This window comes from Pseudophryne corroboree, chromosome 1 (assembly GCF_028390025.1).
Source record: "Pseudophryne corroboree isolate aPseCor3 chromosome 1, aPseCor3.hap2, whole genome shotgun sequence".
Lineage (NCBI taxonomy): Eukaryota > Metazoa > Chordata > Amphibia > Anura > Myobatrachidae > Pseudophryne > Pseudophryne corroboree.
In genome coordinates, this window is record NC_086444.1 from 373,647,736 (window position 1) to 373,669,415 (window position 21,680).

General features: G+C 46.1%; 1 protein-coding gene and 1 non-coding gene across 2 annotated transcripts in view; both read right to left on the reverse strand.

The window, feature by feature from the left end:
• LIMK2 (LIM domain kinase 2) overlaps positions 1–21,680 on the reverse strand; it is a 100,320-nt gene that overhangs the window by 57,542 nt on the left and 21,098 nt on the right. The window contains exons 3-7 of the mRNA XM_063913092.1: positions 19,135–19,231; positions 18,187–18,296; positions 9,330–9,494; positions 8,937–9,027; positions 8,630–8,793 (exon numbers count right to left, since the gene is read on the reverse strand). Coding sequence (XP_063769162.1) covers positions 8,630–8,793; positions 8,937–9,027; positions 9,330–9,494; positions 18,187–18,296; positions 19,135–19,231 — 627 coding nt within the window. The remainder of the gene's footprint in view (positions 1–8,629; positions 8,794–8,936; positions 9,028–9,329; positions 9,495–18,186; positions 18,297–19,134; positions 19,232–21,680) is intronic.
• On the reverse strand, positions 6,694–6,806 carry LOC134961687 (U5 spliceosomal RNA). The gene has a single exon (XR_010187950.1). It is a non-coding gene; the product is annotated as a U5 spliceosomal RNA (small nuclear RNA).

Genomic DNA, 21,680 nt, shown 5'->3' on the forward strand with positions numbered 1-21,680 from the left:
CCCTTTGCATGGAATCTGCCGAAAGGGATTGCTTCGTAAGAAGCTACCATTTTTTCCCAGGACTCTTGTGCATTGATGTACAGACACCTTTCCTGGTTTTAGGAGGTTCCTGACCAGGTCAGATAACTCCTTGGCTTTTTCTTCGGGAAGAAAAACCTTTTTCTGAACTGTGTCCAGAATCATCCCCAGGAACAGCAGACGAGTTGTCGGCATTAATTGGGATTTTGGAATATTCAGAATCCATCCGTGCTGCTTTAGCACCTCTTGAGATAGTGCTAAACCCATCTCTAGCTGTTCTCTGGACCTTGCCCTTATTAGGAGATCGTCCAAGTATGGGATAATTAATACGCCTTTTCTTCGAAGAAGAAATATTATCTCGGCCATTACCTTTGTAAAGACCCGAGGTGCCGTGGACAAACCAAACGGCAGCGTCTGAAACTGATAGTGACAGTTTTGTACAATGAACCTGAGGTACCCCTGGTGTGAGGGGTAATTGGAACGTGGAGATACGCATCCTTGATGTCCAAGGATACCATAAAGTCCCCTTCTTCCAGGTTCGCTATCACTGCTCTGAGTGACTCCATCTTGAACTTGAACTTCTTTATGTACAGGTTCAAGGACTTCAGATTTAGAATAGGCCTTACCGAGCCATCCGGCTTCGGTACCACAAAAAGAGTGGAATAATACCCCTTCCCTTGTTGTAGAAGAGGTACCTTGACTATCACCTGCTGAGAATACAGCTTGTGAATGGCTTCCAAAACCGTCTCCCTTTCTGAGGGGGACGTTGGTAAAGCAGACTTCAGGAAACGGCGAGGTGGCTCTGTCTCCAATTTCAACCTGTACCCCTGAGATATTATCTGCAGGATCCAGGGATTTACCTGCGAGTGAGCCCACTGCGCGCTGTAATTCTTGAGACGACCACCTACCGCCCCCGAGTCCGCTTGCGAAGCCCCAGCGTCATGCTGAGGCTTTTGTAGAAGCCGGGGAGGGCTTCTGTTCCTGGGAAGGAGCTGCCTGTTGCTGTCTCTTCCCTCGTCCTCTGCCTCGTGGCAGATATGAATAGCCCTTTGCTCTCTTATTTTTAAAGGAACGAAAGGGCTGCGGTTGAAAGGTCGGTGCCTTTTTCTGTTGGGGAGTGACTTGAGGTAGAAAGGTGGATTTCCCGGCCGTAGCCGTGGCCACCAAATCCGATAGACCGACCCCAAATAACTCCTCTACGCATCGCCTGTCCACTGTCGTGTCCATAAAGCTCTTCTGGCCGAAATGGACATAGCACTTACCCGTGATGCCAGTGTGCAGATATCTCTCTGTGCATCACGCATATAAAGAAATGCATCCTTTATTTGTTCTAACGACAGTAAAATATTGTCCCTGTCCAGGGTATCAATATTTTCGATCAGGGACTCTGACCAAACTACCCCAGCACTGCACATCCAGGCAGTCGCAATAGCTGGTCGTAGTATAACACCTGCATGTGTGTATATACCTTTTTGGATATTTTCCATCCTCCTATCTGATGGATCTTTAAGTGCGGCCGTCTCAGGAGAGGGTAACGCCACTTGTTTTGATAAGCGTGTTAGCGCTTTGTCCACCCTAGGAGGTGTTTCCCAGCGCTCCCTAACCTCTGGCGGGAAAGGGTATAAAGCCAATAACTTCTTTGAAATTAGCAGTTTTTTATCGGGGCACCCCACGCTTCATCACACACGTCATTTAATTCTTCTGATTCGGTAAAAACTACTGGTAGTTTTTTCACACCCCACATAATACCCTGTTTAGTGGTACCTGTAGTATCAGCTAAATGTAACATCTCCTTTATTGCCAAATTCATATAACGTGTGGCCCTACTGGAAAATACGGTTGATTCGTCACCTTCACCACCGGAATCAGTGCCTGTGTCTGGGTCTGTGTCGACCGACTGAGGCAAGGGGCGTTTTACAGCCCCTGACGGTGTTTGAGGCGCCTGGACAGGCACTAATTGAGTGTCCGGCCGCCTCATGTCGGCAAACGACTGCTTAAGCGAGTTGACGCTATCCCGTAATTCCACAAATAAAGGCATCCATTCTGGTGTCGACCCCCTAGGAGGTGACATCCTCATATTTGGCAATTGCTCCGCCTCCACACCAATAACGTCCTCATACATGTCGACACACACGTACCGACACACAGCAGACACACAGGGAATGCTCTATACGAAGACAGGACCCACTAGCCCTTTGGGGAGACAGAGGGAGAGTCTGCCAGCACACACCAAAAAGCGCTATATATGACAGGGATAGCCTTATGATTAAGTGCTCCCTTATAGCTGCTTTTATATTAATATATTGCCATTTATTTTGCCCCCCCTCTCTGTTATACCCTGTTTCTGTAGTGCAGTGCAGGGGAGAGACCTGGGAGCCTTCCTGACCAGCGGAGCTGTGACAGAAAATGGCGCCGTGTGCTGAGGAGATAGGCCCCGCCCCTTTTTCGGCGGGCTCGTCTCCCGCTATTTAGTACATTTAGGCAGGGGTAAATATCTCCATATAGCCTCTGGGGCTATATGTGAGGTATTTTTAGCCTTTTTAAAGGTTTTCATTTGCCTCCCAGGGCGCCCCCCCCCAGCGCCCTGCACCCTCAGTGACTGCCGTGTGAAGTGTGCTGAGAGGAAAATGGCGCACAGCTGCAGTGCTGTGCGCTACCTTAAGAAGACTGCAGGAGTCTTCAGCCGCCGATTCTGGACCTCTTCTTGCTTCAGCATCTGTGAGGGGGCCGGCGGCGTGGCTCCGGTGACCATCCAGGCTGTACCTGTGATCGTCCCTCTGGAGCTTCATGTCCAGTAGCCAAGAAGCCAATCCATCCTGCACGCAGGTGAGTTCACTTCTTCTCCCCTCTGTCCCTCGTTGCAGTGATCCTGTTGCCAGCAGGAATCACTGTAAAATAAAAAACCTAAGCTAAACTCTCTAAGCAGCTCTTTATGAGAGCCACCTAGAATTGCACCCTTCTCGGCCGGGCACAAAAATCTAACTGGAGTCTGGAGGAGGGTCATAGGGGGAGGAGCCAGTACACACCACCTGACCTGTAAAAGCTTTACTTTTGTGCCCTGTCTCCTGCGGAGCCGCTATTCCCCATGGTCCTTTCAGGAACCCCAGCATCCACTTAGGACGATAGAGAAAAGGATTTACCTGGTAAGTACCAAAATCCTATTTTCTTTTTCATCCACTAGGGGTCACTGGAGTACTCTTGGGACGTACCAAAGCTTCCCTCGTGGGCGGGAGAGCTGTTTGACACTTGTAACAGTAGGCAGCCAAAGCTAGATGCTGATGCCGCAACCATTCATAACGTGTAAACGTGCACAAACGTGGTGCACTGAAGGCTATGTAGCCGCGTCGTAGACGCTCCACGACCCGCTGGGTCTGACATTCCCACAGAACCTGTGGGATGAGCTATTACTGACGTAGGCGATTGTAACTTAGCCTTAAAGTAAGCCTGACTTGTAGTCATTATTGTAACTTAGCCTTAAAGTAAGCCTGACTTGTAGTCATTATTATTATCCCACTGGATAATATCTGCTGAGAAACTGGCTAACCCCAGTTGGCAGCATTATAGAGAACAAACAACGTATCCGTATCACGTACTGTAGACGTTCGGGACATATATAAACGCGTAATGCGTGTACCACATTCAGAATTCTAGAATGTGCTGTCAACACAGGAACCACTATTGGTTTATTGATGTGAAGAATAATAAAGCGGAATTCGTCCGAAGATCTGCTTTGTCATGAGAAAACTCAAATACGGTGGCTTGGAATACAAGGCACCCAAATATGAAAACAAAACCCTTGCCGAAGCTAAGGCTAGAAGAAAAATGTTTTCCCAAGTGAGAAACTTAATCCCCATTTATTGTAAGGGTTCAAAATATGAAAACTGTAAGAAATCTGAACCCAACCTCAAGTCACCTGGCGCTGTAGGTGGGATAAATGGAGGCTGCACTTTGATGACACCTTGTAGAAAGGTGTGTAAAGACGCAATAGAGTCAAACGTCTTTGAAAATAAGTTGACCACACAGATACCTGCACCCTCAGTGCAGATAAACGCAGTTTTCCATCCCACCCCGTTTAACAGAATACGGGTAACTTGAAGGATGATGTCGGAAACTTCCGAGCTTTACCACCTATGTAAGCACACCAAATTTTGTAATAATAAGCTGCCTTAAGCGGCTTACTAGCTCGTAACATGGTTGGTATAATACTGTAATGCCCTATTTCTTTTCTTAAGAGGGCGGTCTGAACCCTCACCCCGTCAACCGCAGCTGCGGTACATAGGTAATAGGTACATAGGTAACTATGGGTAAAAGAACGTTCCCTGTTGTAACAGGCTGGACGTATTATGAGCGGGCCAAGATCGTGTGCAAGTATTCCTTGGAGATTCGAGAAGCAAGCTCTCCGAAACCCATGAGATATCACTAGTATGACTGTGACGAACTGTCTTATGATCCGTTTTGGCAACGGAGAGAGCAGCGGAAAATGGTGGAGCCAGATACACGATGCTGAATGACCACACGAATGTGAGAGACTCCACCGCCACTGCCCTTGTGATCTGTTGTTTTGTACACATACTGAGCTGTAATTGTGGCGAGATGCCATCATGTATACCTGAGGCTAACCCCCTTCTGTGGACTCACATATGAAACACCTCTGGATGTAATGTCCAGTTTTCAGGATCTAAATCCTGACGGGTGAGATCATCTGTCTAACAGATGTCCACTCACGGAATGAACCCCGTTGACATTATCACATAATGGTGTTCTGGGCAATTGAGGATTCGAGTTACCTGCCGCATTGCCATGCGGCTTCTTGGTTCTCTCTGGTTGTTGTGTATGCAACTCCCGTTGCGTTGTCTGACTGTTGGTCAGACTGAAAGCGAAGCATGTAGTGCATTGTAAAATGCACGGAGTTCCAGGACATTTATCGACAGCAATCTGTCGTGATCCGTTTCAGAACCTCTGTCGCTGATCTTTTTTTAACTACAACTCCTGAACCTCTGAGACTCTCGTCCAGATTATATACACCCTCGCCCCTCTGTGGGAAACGCGAGTGAAGGCCGGCGAACTAAATCGCTTTGAAACACATAATTATTCTTAACAGGCGAATCCAGCAATGTACCGCTAGTGTGCGTGTTTTGCACTAATTACTAGATGTACATTTGTTCTTGCTGGTGTAGTAGGTAAATGTCTTCGATTTACCGTATTTATAATCTTACCTAGGAATTGACGTCGTTTAGACAGAATTAGATGCGATTGTTTTTGAACTTGATCTGCCACCGCAGTATACATTAGTAGCGCAAGTTAGAGGAACTTTGTTGAGACAGAGTTCTTATGAGCAGATCGTCTAAGATAGAGGAACTCTGTTGAGACAGAGTTCTTATGAGCAGATCGTCTATCAGGACTCTGAGATGAGCTATCATCACCAACATCACTTTGGTAAATACCCGAGGCGACAAGAAACGGTAGACCTGAAATGGTTAATGGTTGTGGCGTTTTGCAAACGCTAGAACCTGTGATGAACAAACCGGAATGGGTAAATACGCATTGTGAAGATCAAATGCAATTATGCAATTTTGTGGCTCTAATAAGCAAAATACTAACCGCAGAAATTCCATTTTCAAACTGCAGTAAGTGACTTGCTGATTGAGATTGCGACGGAGCTGTCTGGTTTTGCTCAAACAGAGGGGAATAAGTAACCCTGACTCTGTTGGTGTACTACTGCCTGGATTATAAAGACAGCTGAAAACCAGCAGAGACTAAATGGCAACCTGCCAAACCGTTCGACAGAGGCAGTCTTGTCCTTTAATCTGTAAATAGCTGAGACATCCATGAGTTGAAGTCTGGAACCCCCGCAAATGTAACATGTAAAGACGCGCTTCCACAATTGGAAAAGAGGTCATCAAACCACTGGCTTGCTGACTGTAGCGTCCTGTCGTTACAAGGCGTGACCGCCTGGAAAAAACTGAAGTCTAAAAGGACTAAACGCCGGCACAAGTATTTCCGTTTTGATACTGAATGCGGTAATGGCTGAATATCAAATTTAGGACCAAACAAGCTCTGGCCTTGTCGTGCTGAAACTAGCGACGATGAAAAGTGAGAATCGAAGTAACCGGCGTTAGTAGAAGCTTTACAGATATACTCTACAGCTTCTTTTAACAGTTATCTCATTGTTTGCATACATAGAGTCTAGTGACCCAAATGTATCTTGGGTCTTTATAATGTTTGACACAGACGCATTTACCAATGGCGGATCGCGTCATTTTGGAAAGGATTAAATAGTGGTCAAAGTCTACTCAGTCTTTGTAAAAATGGAGACATTGACTGGGATTTAGCAATGTACGTCAACAACCCCGCACTATCTGAGTGCTGGTCTAATGTACCCTTCTCACTCGTAGTTATCGGTGTGAGATCTGACATAGAATCGTGCATTAAATTATAAGACCAGTTAAATAAACACCCTGGTACCCAAAGGGAAATTGGCCCTTTGGAAAGACTGTCTTTTGTTAGAGCAGGCGGAGTACTTCCGAGACTCCGATGTTACCGCTCTTTTAATTTGAATTGCCCATGCTTATAGGATTTTTAAAATTATTTTTAGTCTGCGCTAGAGCCTCACTCGCTATTCAGACAGACACCACAATAGGCAACGGACAGACACTTGCCCGACTTATTGAAGTTATTATGTGTCATATATATATTTTATTGTATATGAAACTCATGGTTGTTCCTCTCTACGGAAATCTTTAGTAAAAGGCGAAAGATTTATTCGCTCTGAAGAGAAACAAGAGTATTCTTATGTGAAAAGCAGTTCACATGGGCATGTGAAATCCGAACCAAATTCCCACTAACACCCCTGCGCCTCTGGTGGCTTAGAGATGTAAGGCAGGAATGTTCCAGAATTACAAACTGGAAAACAACAGGAAGCATGGTTAAAATGGCCCCTTTGCCATGCTGACCCTGATAATCACAGAACAAATTACAATTGTTTCCGTGTTAATATATTATACAGTATAATCACAGGCCGGGTACAACACATGCTCTATGAATAAATATATCTAAGCTCATAGCCTATGATAATTACATACATTAATATATTTATACAGCATTAATATAGGCTCAATAGCCTATTATACAGTGATACCACCGACCTTAATATAGGCTCCCTAGCCTATTTACAGTGTTAATAACAGCCATTAATATATAGGCTCAATAGCCTATTCACAGACAGTAATATAGATTCAATAGCCTATTACTGCCAGGACAGGTACAATACCTTATAAATACCTGTGATATCTGCTGTTGATATATTTGATCCGCCAGCTTCCACCGTGCCTCTTCCCCCCTGTAACGCTGTGTCTGCGGGAAGCCTGCACTGGCATGTCACCGTCTCTGTACTGAGACTGAGGGAGCTGCGGCTGTATGGCGCTGGGCGGCCGGACGTAGCTGGGCGGCCGACTCTCTGCGGGAGGCCTGCACTAGCACTTTGTGGATGGAAGGTGCCGGAGCGGCGGTCATACTGAGACTGAGTATGGCTTCCCCCCTGCTGTGCGGCCGAACGGAGCGCTGGGACGGGCGGCTTGATGTCACCGTCTCTGTTTCTCTGTTAGACGTAGCGGCTGGGCTTGGCGGCGTATGAGCGGCGAGGCAGCATATTAACCCCAACATAGCGGGGCGGCAGCCTGCGCTGACCGCCCCGTTCCCCAGCCTACCTTGCTTGCTCCTGATCATGGCTGCGACGGGGCTTCTTATGTGTAAGCTCCGTCCAGCTTCAGTGATGTGACTCATGGCTGTGACGGGGCTTCTTCTGTGTAAGCTCCGTCCAGCTGTGTAGTCCTGGCTGCGACGGGGCTTCTATGTGTAAGCTCCGTCCAGCTTTCAGTCAGCTTCCAGTGATCTATGGCTGCGACGGGGCTTCTTCTGTGCAAGCTCCGTCCAGCTCTCTAGTCCTGGCTGCTCTTTGCAGGAGCAGTGGGCTGTCTGTGGCTGTGAGGGTGCTCTTTGTGAGGACCGACACGCCATGCGCTGCCCGTGCAGCGGCACTATCCCGGACCCATGTCTTTCTTGAAACTGGGAAGGGATGTGCTCTTAAAAAAAAATTAAAAATAAAAATGAAAAATTAATAAAATCTTCCAACAAGTGTGGGAATCCCACAAGCCGATGTTAGTGCTTTGAGCACAGAAAAAACACTGGGTTCGTACACTGAGGTACTCTAGGGATATGGAGGGGTGGAGAGTTCTAAATTTAAATATTCAGTGCCTTTGTTCTGCTACGCCGCCCATATCCCAAGAGTACTCCAGTGACCCCTAGTGGATGAAAAAGAAATACATTTAACTACTGTGAAAGACAGCTGGATGCTGGTGTCCAAAAAGCACAATGAAAACAAATAATATTCAGCAGTGAGAAAATTTAATATGGAGCATGGTAAGTAATCGGACAGAATGAGTGCACGATAGCAAGCAGAAGTATTTGGAACATGGCTTAGAGGTAATGGTATTCTGCACCAAGGAGGAAAAGAAGGTTAAAAGGTTTTCCATAACACGGACAGCAAAAGTTGGTAGTATGAGCAGAGCTGAAGTAAAGAAATTAAATAATTAAAGAGTAAGTAAAATCTGACCGAATGGAGCTACGCCTGGTACTGCTGTCGGAGGTGCCCTTTCCAACACGAGGGTGCAGGGAAGGAGATTTCAGCGGGGCTCTAATTGTAGGGGGGGTCAGAGGGGGGTTGTGTTCTACCAGAAGCTGCAGGGTCCGGTCTGTGCAGCAAAGCAAATTATCAGCCTGGGGGAAGGGTGAAGGAAGGGGATAATGAGAAACAGCACATTACCAAAAACATAAGTACAAATGAGATACCAATTGCCAAGCCACCATCTATAACACATTCATCTCCTCCCCACTCTTAACAGGACAAGGTGACATTTGACCTCGTTAGGAGGCAATGAAATGACAGGAGAGCCATTAATTTCCAAAATACGATCTCCTGGGTACAGCAAATTCTGAGCCTCAGGTGTCACCCTGTAAAGACAACAAACAAAAGCTTGTTAGATAAAAAAAATTTTTTATAGTTATGCACCATTTTGTTTTAAAAAACTGTATTTTTGTCATCCCAAACAAAGATCTTAATTTATGTGGACCTTGTAAGAGGGACAATTACTCTATGTATGATAGCTAAAGGAGTACCAGCAGACAGATGAGCTGTGCAATGGATTAAATACACCTATCGCCATCAATAGTGCGACCATTTTATGTCTGGTGGGACAGTGGAAAACATCTTTCTGCTAAAAAACAAAAAATGCATATCAGAAACACAAACTCACTCTATGACCTTCATATCTTCCACAGACACAGAGAAGCCCCTATTAACTCCTGCTTGAGCAGGCAGGCGTAGAAGGGTAAGCATGTGGCTAGGTTGTTCTTTAGCCGACTCGTTGCAAAGATCCTCAAACTGCGGCCGCAGAAGAAGCAGCTTGTAACATGGACCACTATGAAGGAGAGTATTAAGAAGAGCATGTATAAGTATGTCATGGGTGATCAGTCAGAGCATAGTTCTACATCTCAGTCACTATGCTGACTTAAGGTCTGATTCAGAGAAGTACACTAATACAGCTGCAACACAACTGCAGATATCAGCAAGTGAAGCTACCGCCCAGAAATGAAAAGAGACGTCCACCGAAGCTACCGCAACGCATTTCAATTGCGTACACATACGCAGCCTATATATAAGAACAAGGAACATGAGACTGAAGGGTAAACCTGTAGCTATGCAGAATGGACTCGGCAGTAGTCATGGAGGCACCATGTTTTGACGTCAGATATATGCCCCAAAAACGGTCATGACAACCTGCGTTTTAACAACCACTCCCCACTAACACAATGTTAACCACCCCAAACCGTCACTTCCTGTAAATCACTTTGCGAAAGATTCCACATTGGCACCATGACACATGCGCAATGCCAACGCAGCACAGTCTGCCGATGACCATTCTGTTTCATGGTACATCGACTTTGCGGACTTCTGTGAATCAGGCCCTTAGTCTGCAAAGCCTTGCACAGACGTTGCTTACAGATTTTAGTTGTTACATAATTAGCATTGTATTTAATATATTTAGCTTTTTATTTTCATCAGAGTTTTCTAAGCTCGCAATAGTTTTAGGCATTTCTAATGGCAGTAACAAAAAGAAAATACACTATCAGCCAAATGTTTTGGAGCTAGCACTGTATACTAGAGATGAGCGGGTTCGGTTTCTCTGAAACCGAACCCGCACGAACTTCATGTTTTTTTCACGGGTCCGAGCAGACTCGGATCCTCCCGCCTTGCTCGGTTAACCCGAGCGCGCCCGAACGTCATCATGACGCTGTCGGATTCTCGCGAGACTCGGATTCTATATAAGGAGCCGCGCGTCGCCGCCATTTTCACACGTGCATTGAGATTGATAGGGAGAGGACGTGGCTGGCGTCCTCTCCATTAGAAATTAGATTAGAAGAGAGAGAGAGATTGTGCAGAGTCAGACAGAGTTTACCACAGTGACCAGTGCAGTTGTTGTTAGTTAACTTTTATTTATTTTAATATATCCGTTCTCTGCTATATCCGTTCTCTGCCTGAAAAAAAACGATACACAGCAGCAGCCAGTCACACAGTGTGACTCAGTCTGTGTGCACTCAGCTCAGCCCAGTGTGCTGCACATCAATGTATAAAAGGCAAAGCTTATAATAATTGTGGGGGAGACTGGGGAGCACTGCAGGTTGTTATAGCAGGAGCCCCCAGGAGTACATAATATTATATTAATTTAAAATTAAACAGTGCACACTTTTGCTGCAGGAGTGCCACTGCCAGTGTGACTAGTGGTGACCAGTGCCTGACCACCAGTATAGTAGTATATTGTTGTATGTATTGTATACTATCTCTTTATCAACCAGTCTATATTAGCAGCAGACACAGTACAGTGCGGTAGTTCACGGCTGTGGCTACCTCTGTGTCGGCAGTCGGAACTCGGCAGGCAGTCCGTCCATCCATAATTGTATTACAATATATACCACCTAACCGTGGTATTTTTTTTTCTTTCTTTATACCGTCGTCATAGTGTCATACTAGTTGTTACGAGTATACTACTATCTCTTTATCAACCAGTGTACAGTGCGGTAGTTCACGGCTGTGGCTACCTCTGTGTCGGCAGTCGGCAGGCAGTCCGTCCATCCATAATTGTATTATTATTATAATATATACCACCTAACCGTGGTTTTTTTTTCATTCTTTATACCGTCATAGTGTCATACTAGTTGTTACGAGTATACTACTATCTCTTTATCAACCAGTGTACAGTGCGGTAGTTCACGGCTGTGGCTACCTCTGTGTCGGCAGTCGGCAGGCAGTCCGTCCATCCATAATTGTATTATTATTATAATATATACCACCTAACCGTGGTTTTTTTTTCATTCTTTATACCGTCATAGTGTCATACTAGTTGTTACGAGTATACTACTATCTCTTTATCAACCAGTGTACAGTGCGGTAGTTCACGGCTGTGGCTACCTCTGTGTCGGCAGTCGGCAGGCAGTCCGTCCATCCATAATTGTATTATTATTATAATATATACCACCTAACCGTGGTTTTTTTTTCATTCTTTATACCGTCATAGTGTCATACTAGTTGTTACGAGTATACTACTATCTCTTTATCAACCAGTGTACAGTGCGGTAGTTCACGGCTGTGGCTACCTCTGTGTCGGCAGTCGGCAGGCAGTCCGTCCATCCATAATTGTATTATTATTATAATATATACCACCTAACCGTGGTTTTTTTTTCATTCTTTATACCGTCGTCATAGTGTCATACTAGTTGTTACGAGTATACTACTATCTCTTTATCAACCAGTGTACAGTGCGGTAGTTCACGGCTGTGGCTACCTCTGTGTCGGCAGTCGGCAGGCAGTCCGTCCATCCATAATTGTATTATTATTATAATATATACCACCTAACCGTGGTTTTTTTTCCATTCTTTATACCGTCGTCATAGTGCCATACTAGTTGTTACGAGTATACTACTATCTCTTTATCAACCAGTGTACAGTGCGGTAGTTCACGGCTGTGGCTACCTCTGTGTCGGCAGTCGGCAGGCAGTCCGTCCATCCATAATTGTATTATTATTATAATATATACCACCTAACCGTGGTTTTTTTTTCATTCTTTATACCGTCGTCATAGTGTCATACTAGTTGTTACGAGTATACTACTATCTCTTTATCAACCAGTGTACAGTGCGGTAGTTCACGGCTGTGGCTACCTCTGTGTCGGCAGTCGGCAGGCAGTCCGTCCATCCATAATTGTATTATTATTATAATATATACCACCTAACCGTGGTTTTTTTTTCATTCTTTATACCGTCGTCATAGTGTCATACTAGTTGTTACGAGTATACTACTATCTCTTTATCAACCAGTGTACAGTGCGGTAGTTCACGGCTGTGGCTACCTCTGTGTCGGCAGTCGGCAGGCAGTCCGTCCATCCATAATTGTATTATTATTATAATATATACCACCTAACCGTGGTTTTTTTTCCATTCTTTATACCGTCGTCATAGTGTCATACTAGTTGTTACGAGTATACTACTATCTCTTTATCAACCAGTGTACAGTGCGGTAGTTCACGGCTGTGGCTACCTCTGTGTCGGCAGTCGGCAGGCAGTCCGTCCATCCATAATTGTATTATTATTATAATATATACCACCTAACCGTGGTTTTTTTTTCATTCTTTATACCGTCGTCATAGTGTCATACTAGTTGTTACGAGTATACTACTATCTCTTTATCAACCAGTGTACAGTGCGGTAGTTCACGGCTGTGGCTACCTCTGTGTCGGCAGTCGGCAGGCAGTCCGTACATCCATAATTGTATTATTATTATAATATATACCACCTAACCGTGGTTTTTTTATACCACCTAACCGTGGCAGTCCGTCCATAATTGTATACTAGTATCCAATCCATCCATCTCCATTGTTTACCTGAGGTGCCTTTTAGTTCTGCCTATAAAATATGGAGAACAAAAAAGTTGAGGTTCCAAAATTAGGGAAAGATCAAGATCCACTTCCACCTCGTGCTGAAGCTGCTGCCACTAGTCATGGCCGAGACGATGAAATGCCAGCAACGTCGTCTGCCAAGGCCGATGCCCAATGTCATAGTACAGAGCATGTCAAATCCAAAACACCAAATATCAGAAAAAAAAGGACTCCAAAACCTAAAATAAAATTGTCGGAGGAGAAGCGTAAACTTGCCAATATGCCATTTACCACACGGAGTGGCAAGGAACGGCTGAGGCCCTGGCCTATGTTCATGGCTAGTGGTTCAGCTTCACATGAGGATGGAAGCACTCAGCCTCTCGCTAGAAAACTGAAAAGACTCAAGCTGGCAAAAGCACCGCAAAGAACTGTGCGTTCTTTGAAATCCCAAATCCACAAGGAGAGTCCAATTGTGTCGTTTGCGATGCCTGACCTTCCCAACACTGGACGTGAAGAGCATGCGCCTTCCACCATTTGCACGCCCCCTGCAAGTGCTGGAAGGAGCACCCGCAGTCCAGTTCCTGATAGTCAGATTGAAGATGTCAGTGTTGAAGTACACCAGGATGAGGAGGATATGGGTGTTGCTGGCGCTGGGGAGGAAATTGACCAGGAGGATTCTGATGGTGAGGTGGTTTGTTTAAGTCAGGCACCCGGGGAGACACCTGTTGTCCGTGGGAGGAATATGGCCGTTGACATGCCAGGTGAAAATACCAAAAAAATCAGCTCTTCGGTGTGGAGGTATTTCACCAGAAATGCGGACAACAGGTGTCAAGCCGTGTGTTCCCTTTGTCAAGCTGTAATAAGTAGGGGTAAGGACGTTAACCACCTCGGAACATCCTCCCTTATACGTCACCTGCAGCGCATTCATAATAAGTCAGTGACAAGTTCAAAAACTTTGGGTGACAGCGGAAGCAGTCCACTGACCAGTAAATCCCTTCCTCTTGTAACCAAGCTCACGCAAACCACCCCACCAACTCCCTCAGTGTCAATTTCCTCCTTCCCCAGGAATGCCAATAGTCCTGCAGGCCATGTCACTGGCAAGTCTGACGAGTCCTTTCCTGCCTGGGATTCCTCCGATGCATCCTTGCGTGTAACACCTACTGCTGCTGGCGCTGCTGTTGTTGCCGCTGGGAGTCGATGGTCATCCCAGAGGGGAAGTCGTAAGCCCACTTGTACTACTTCCAGTAAGCAATTGACTGTTCAACAGTCCTTTGCGAGGAAGATGAAATATCACAGCAGTCATCCTACTGCAAAGCGGATAACTGAGGCCTTGGCATCCTGGGTGGTGAGAAACGTGGTTCCGGTATCCATCATTACTGCAGAGCCAACTAGAGACTTGTTGGAGGTACTGTGTCCCCGGTACCAAATACCATCTAGGTTCCATTTCTCTAGGCAGGCGATACCGAAAATGTACACAGACCTCAGAAAAAGAGTCACCAGTGTCCTAAAAAATGCAGCTGTACCCAATGTCCACTTAACCACGGACATGTGGACAAGTGGAGCAGGGCAGGGTCAGGACTATATGACTGTGACAGCCCACTGGGTAGATGTATGGACTCCCGCCGCAAGAACAGCAGCGGCGGCACCAGTAGCAGCATCTCGCAAACGCCAACTCTTTCCTAGGCAGGCTACGCTTTGTATCACCGCTTTCCAGAATACGCACACAGCTGAAAACCTCTTACGGCAACTGAGGAAGATCATCGCGGAATGGCTTACCCCAATTGGACTCTCCTGTGGATTTGTGGCATCGGACAACGCCAGCAATATTGTGTGTGCATTAAATCTGGGCCAATTCCAGCACGTCCCATGTTTTGCACATACCTTGAATTTGGTGGTGCAGAATTTTTTAAAAAACGACAGGGGCGTGCAAGAGATGCTGTCGGTGGCCAGAAGAATTGCGGGACACTTTCGGCGTACAGGCACCACGTACAGAAAACTGGAGCACCACCAAAAACTACTGAACCTGCCCTGCCATCATCTGAAGCAAGAAGTGGTAACGAGGTGGAATTCAACCCTCTATATGCTTCAGAGGTTGGAGGAGCAGCAAAAGGCCATTCAAGCCTATACAATTGAGCACGATATAGTAGGTGGAATGCACCTGTCTCAAGTGCAGTGGAGAATGATTTCAACGTTGTGCAAGGTTCTGATGCCCTTTGAACTTGCCACACGTGAAGTCAGTTCAGACACTGCCAGCCTGAGTCAGGTCATTCCCCTCATCAGGCTTTTGCAGAAGAAGCTGGAGGCATTGAAGAAGGAGCTAACACGGAGCGATTCCGCTAGGCATGTGGGACTTGTGGATGCAGCCCTTAATTCGCTTAACAAGGATTCACGGGTGGTCAATCTGTTGAAATCAGAGCACTACATTTTGGCCACCGTGCTCGATCCTAGATTTAAAGCCTACCTTGGATCTCTCTTTCCGGCAGACACAGGTCTGCTGGGGTTGAAAGACCTGCTGGTGACAAAATTGTCAAGTCAAGCGGAACGCGACCTGTCAACATCTCCTCCTTCACATTCTCCCGCAACTGGGGGTGCGAGGAAAAGGCTCAGAATTCCGAGCCCACCCGCTGGCGGTGATGCAGGGCAGTCTGGAGCGACTGCTGATGCTGACATCTGGTCCGGACTGAAGGACCTGACAACGATTACGGACATGTCGTCTACTGTCACTGCATATGATTCTCTCAACATTGATAGAATGGTGGAGGATTATATGAGTGACCGCATCCAAGTAGGCACGTCACACAGTCCGTACTTATACTGGCAGGAAAAAGAGGCAATTTGGAGGCCCTTGCACAAACTGGCTTTATTCTACCTAAGTTGCCCTCCCACAAGTGTGTACTCCGAAAGAGTGTTTAGTGCCGCCGCTCACCTTGTCAGCAATCGGCGTACGAGGTTACATCCAGAAAATGTGGAGAAGATGATGTTCATTAAAATGAATTATAATCAATTCCTCCGCGGAGACATTGACCAGCAGCAATTGCCTCCACAAAGTACACAGGGAGCTGAGATGGTGGATTCCAGTGGGGACGAATTGATAATCTGTGAGGAGGGGGATGTACACGGTGATATATCGGAGGGTGAAGATGAGGTGGACATCTTGCCTCTGTAGAGCCAGTTTGTGCAAGGAGAGATTAATTGCTTCTTTTTTGGGGGGGGTCCAAACCAACCCGTCATATCAGTCACAGTCGTGTGGCAGACCCTGTCACTGAAATGATGGGTTGGTTAAAGTGTGCATGTCCTGTTTTGTTTATACAACATAAGGGTGGGTGGGAGGGCCCAAGGATAATTCCATCTTGCACCTCTTTTTTCTTTTCTTTTTCTTTGCATCATGTGCTGATTGGGGAGGGTTTTTTGGAAGGGACATCCTGCGTGACACTGCAGTGCCACTCCTAGATGGGCCCGGTGTTTGTGTCGGCCACTAGGGTCGCTAATCTTACTCACACAGCTACCTCATTGCGCCTCTTTTTTTCTTTGCGTCATGTGCTGTTTGGGGAGGGTTTTTTGGAAGGGACATCCTGCGTGACACTGCAGTGCCACTCCTAGATGTGCCCGGTGTTTGTGTCGGCCACTAGGGTCGCTAATCTTACTCACACAGTCAGCTACCTCATTGCGCCTCTTTTTTTCTTTGCGTCATGTGCTGTTTGGGGAGGGTTTTTTGGAAGGGCCATCCTGCGTGACACTGCAGTGCCACTCCTAGATGGGCCCGGTGTTTGTGTCGGCCACTAGGGTCGCTAATCTTACTCACACAGCTACCTCATTGCGCCTCTTTTTTTCTTTGCGTCATGTGCTGTTTGGGGAGGGTTTTTTGGAAGGGACATCCTGCGTGACACTGCAGTGCCACTCCTAGATGGGCCCGGTGTTTGTGTCGGCCACTAGGGTCGCTAATCTTACTCACACAGCTACCTCATTGCGCCTCTTTTTTTCTTTGCGTCATGTGCTGTTTGGGGAGGGTTTTTTGGAAGGGACATCCTGCGTGACACTGCAGTGCCACTCCTAGATGGGCCCGGTGTTTGTGTCGGCCACTAGGGTCGCTTATCTTACTCACACAGCGACCTCGGTGCAAATTTTAGGACTAAAAATAATATTGTGAGGTGTGATGTGTTCAGAATAGGCTGAAAATGAGTGTAAATTATGTTTTTTGAGGTTAATAATACTTTGGGATCAAAATTACCCCCAAATTCTATGATTTAAGCTGTTTTTTAGGGTTTTTTGAAAAAAACACCCGAATCCAAAACACACCCGAATCCGACAAAAAAAATTCGGTGAGGTTTTGCCAAAACGCGGTCGAACCCAAAACACGGCCGCGGAACCGAACCCAAAACCAAAACCCGAAAAATTTCCGGCGCTCATCTCTACTGTATACCACTTACCTTTGTGCCATAATAGGATTATTTACTGGACTTGAAATTCTTAAATTCAATACAAGATACAAATTGGGGTGTTCTAAAATGTTTATAGTATATGGGCCCTCATTCCGAGTTGTTCGCTCGCTAGCTGCTTTTAGCAGCTTTACACACGCTAAGCCGCCGCCCTCTGGGAGTGTATCTTAGCTTTGCAGAATTGCGAACAAAAGATTAGCAGAATTGCGAATAGAAATTTCTTAGCAGTTTCTGAGTAGCTCGAGACTTACTCCTACACTGCGATCAGTTCAGTCAGTTTCGTTCCTGGTTTGACGTCACAAACACACCGAGCGTTCGCCCAGCCACTCCCCCGTTTCTCCAGACACTCCCGCGTTCTTCCCTGACACGCCTGCGTTTTTACGCACACACCCAGAAAACGGTCAGTTTCCGCCCAGAAACACCCACTTCCTGTCAATCACACTCCGATCACCAGAACGATGAAAAATCTTCGTTAAGCCGTGAGTAAAATACCAAACTTTTGTGCTAATTTACTTGGCGCAGACGCACTGCGAACATTGCGCATGCGCAGTTTACGACTTATCGCACCGATGCAAAGAAAAAGAACGAGCGAACAACTGGAATGAGGGCCATGGTTTCCACTATAGAGATGTAATTAGCATTTTAAAGACTGTTGGATACATTTTTGCAGCTATTAACAAAACTCTACTTTAGGCAAAGACAATTCCTTAGGAAGGTCCATGTACACATCAGTACAGATTTCTCACCAGAATAGTGTTGTGCTCTTCACTAAACTGAATGACTCTCCTTCCTCGATTAAAGCTCTGCAGACAGAGCACGCAAAACACTCTGGGTGGAACTTGTACCGGGAGACCACCTGAAAGACAGTGCAGCTATTATTAATTCCAGGAGTGAGTTACTGAGATATAGAATAGCCTGTATCCCAGTTCCATAGAGTAGTAATAACAATAACACAGGCACCTGTGCACTTATACATGAATCAGGGGGTGGTATTCAGTATACCGGTTGTTGGGATCCCGGCGCACAGTATATCGGCGCCGGAATCCCGACAACCGGCATACAGACACCTTTTCTCCCTCTTGGGGGTCCACAACCCCCCTGGATGGAGAATAGACAGCGTGGCGCGCATAGTGCGCCACCGTGCCCACAGCTTGGCGAACGCAGCGAGCCCACAAGGAGCTCATTTGTGCTTGCCCCGCTGTCGGCAAGCCGGCGGTCGGGATCCTGGCGCCGGTATGCTGGCCACTGGGGAACCTGCCGCCGGCAACTCATACCACACACGAATCAGGCACTTATGCCCTGTTGCGCCTGGAGAGAAATTGCGAACAGATAAAATGCAACACACTGATGCACATTCTCCTGGGAAGCTGCACTATTTGTATGTTGTCCGGAGCAGGCGCAAATACCTGCAGCTTTTATGAGCGTAAGTTGCACCCAATTTGCAACTAACTCTTCAGTTAGTTTAGCCGTCACCCTGGGGAGGGGCACGGGAGATATTAGGGTTAGGCTACAAAGAAAGGGGGGTTAGGGTTAGGCACCCCAGGGAAGGGTTAGGATTAGGCTGCAGGGTTGGGGATTAGGTTCAGCTCAACAGTAAGTGACAGTTTAACACACAAACTACTGTTGGGGTTATTGGTATAATAAAACTACAAAGAATGGTTAATTCATGTGTCAGTGTGGGCTACAGGATTTACCATAGCTGGTCCCGTCAGATGCAATTTGCAGCTCACACATTGTTCAGGTTCCAAAGTCCAAGGCTCCACAGGGGACAGCTCAGTTGGGTCACACTCTCTACAACACAAAATTATTATTATTATTATTTTTTTTTTTAAAGCATATATAGTACAGGTGAAGCTCCGAAAAATAGAATATTGTGCAAAAGTTCATTTATTTCAGTAATTCAACTTAAAAGGTGAAACTAATATATTATATAAACTCATTACATGCAACGTGAGATATTTCAAGCCTTTATTTGTTATAATTTTGATGATTGTGGCTTACAGTTTAAGAAAACTCCAAATCCAAAATCTCAGAAAATTAGATTACATAAAAACACTAAAAAAGGATTTTAAATACAGAAATGTCGGCCCTCTGAAAAGTATAATCATGCATATGTACTCAGTACTTGGTTTAGACCCCTTTTGCATGAATTACTACCTCGATGCAGCAATTCTATCAGCTTGTGGCACTGATGAGGTGTTATGGAAGACCAGGATGCTTCAATAGCAGCCTTCAGCTCTTCTGCATTGTTTGGTCTCATGTCTTACCTTTTTCTTGACAATGCCCCATAGAGTCAACAGGACTCCTTTTGAAGTCACTTTACAACATCACAGAATTTATTTTTAAACAAACCAATCCCTGAACACTCGGATATACACAGTGCTCACTTTGAATACAATGTGCAATGACCTTGTGGCCAGATCTGAAATGTACAGTTCCTTTTCTGATCATTGGAACTTGAGGCGGTCGTTGGCACAAAAGATCTATGTATGGTCTGCAATGACCTCCATGCTGCTAAATTTAAGGGCCACTACTCTCTACTTATTCTTCTTGATCTCTCTGCTGCTTTTGACACTGTGGACCACCCTCTCCTACTGCAAATCCTTCACTCCAATGGTCTGCGCGATACTGCCCTCTTTTGGCTTTCTTCCTACCTCTCTGACCGTTCATTCTCTATCTCCTCTCATGACTCCACCTCCCCCTCACTTCCACTAACTGTAGGTGTACCCCAAGGTTCTGTCCTTGGTCCTCTTCTCTCTCTATACGTCCTCACTAGGTAAGCTCATTAGTTCTTTTGATTTCCAATATCATCTCTATGCTGATGACACTCAAATCTATCTTTCCTCTCCAGATCTCTCCCCGGCTCTCCTCACTCATATCTCCAACTGTCTCTCTGCTCTCTTTGGATGTCCCAGCGCTTTCTTAAACTTAACATGTTTAAAGGGCTGTATTCACGGCCCGATTTGGGGAGAGATGTGTGCCGAGGCCAATCTAGCACCAGCGATAGCGATGCACGGGGTCGCGCATCACTATCCCTGTGGGGGAACACACGGAGAGATCACTGCTTAAAATCTAAGCAATCTAGTCAGATTGCTTAGATTTAAAGCAGCGATCGCTCCGTGAGTACCCCCTTTAAGACCGAGCTGATCATCTTCCCTCCCTCCTGCATAACCTCACCTCCTACAATCTGATTATCTATTGATGGCACTACTATCTCCTCTAGCCCCCAAGTGCGCCGTCTTGGAGTAATCATTGACTCCTCCCTCTCCTTCAAAAACACATTCAGCACCTCTCACAAACCTACCGTGTTCATCTAAAAAATATTTCCAGGATCAGACCCTTTCTGACCCAGGATGCTACTGAGACCCTTATCTACTCACTGGTCATCTCCAGACTGGACTACTGTAATCTCCTCCTGACTGGCATTCCTGACAAATACCTCTCTCCACTCCAATCTATACTCAATGCTGCTGCCCGGCTCATCTTCCTCACCAAACGCACTATGTCCACCTCTCATCTCTTACAAGACCTTCACTGGCTCCCCTTCACTTTCAGGATCCATTTCAAGCTTCTCACACTCACTTACAAAGCTGTTTTCCTGTTTTGATTATTTGTTTATGTACTCTGTAAATGGGCGCTGCGGAACCCTTGTGGCACCATATAAATAAAGGATAATAATAATAATAATAATAATAATAGTGATTGATTGGGTCAAAATAGTAATTCAACGGATGGCCATCTTCTTTCTGTGTAAACTTTTAAGGGGGGGGGGATTCCTTATAAGGCAGACCACAGGCCACAGTTAATGGGGATTTATTTTCTGAGCAGATCTGCAAAGAAATACCCTATAAATGGTCTGTTTTCGGGTGCCGCCACCATGTTTACACATAGAACTGGAAACTTATCCCAGACGACCGCCCGCACACTTGCTGCGGACACAAGCAGTGACTGACAGCTGAACTGGGCGGGTGTATGTAAACGGCCGCTCAGTTAGTAACGTCAGTCTCACGGACCGGGCAGTGTATATGCACAACACACTGGCCGGTCCGTCTGTAGATATATCTGCAGATCAATTGGGAAGCTATGGATATGGAGTATTAATGACAGTGTCAACAGGCCATGTACTGGCAGGAGTATATTCACACTAGTCCTGAGAAACAGACTGTGATGCCAACAGGCTGCCAGCATTCAGTACACTGGCGCTCTATGATCACATAAGGTCTGCCACAGGAACTTGTGC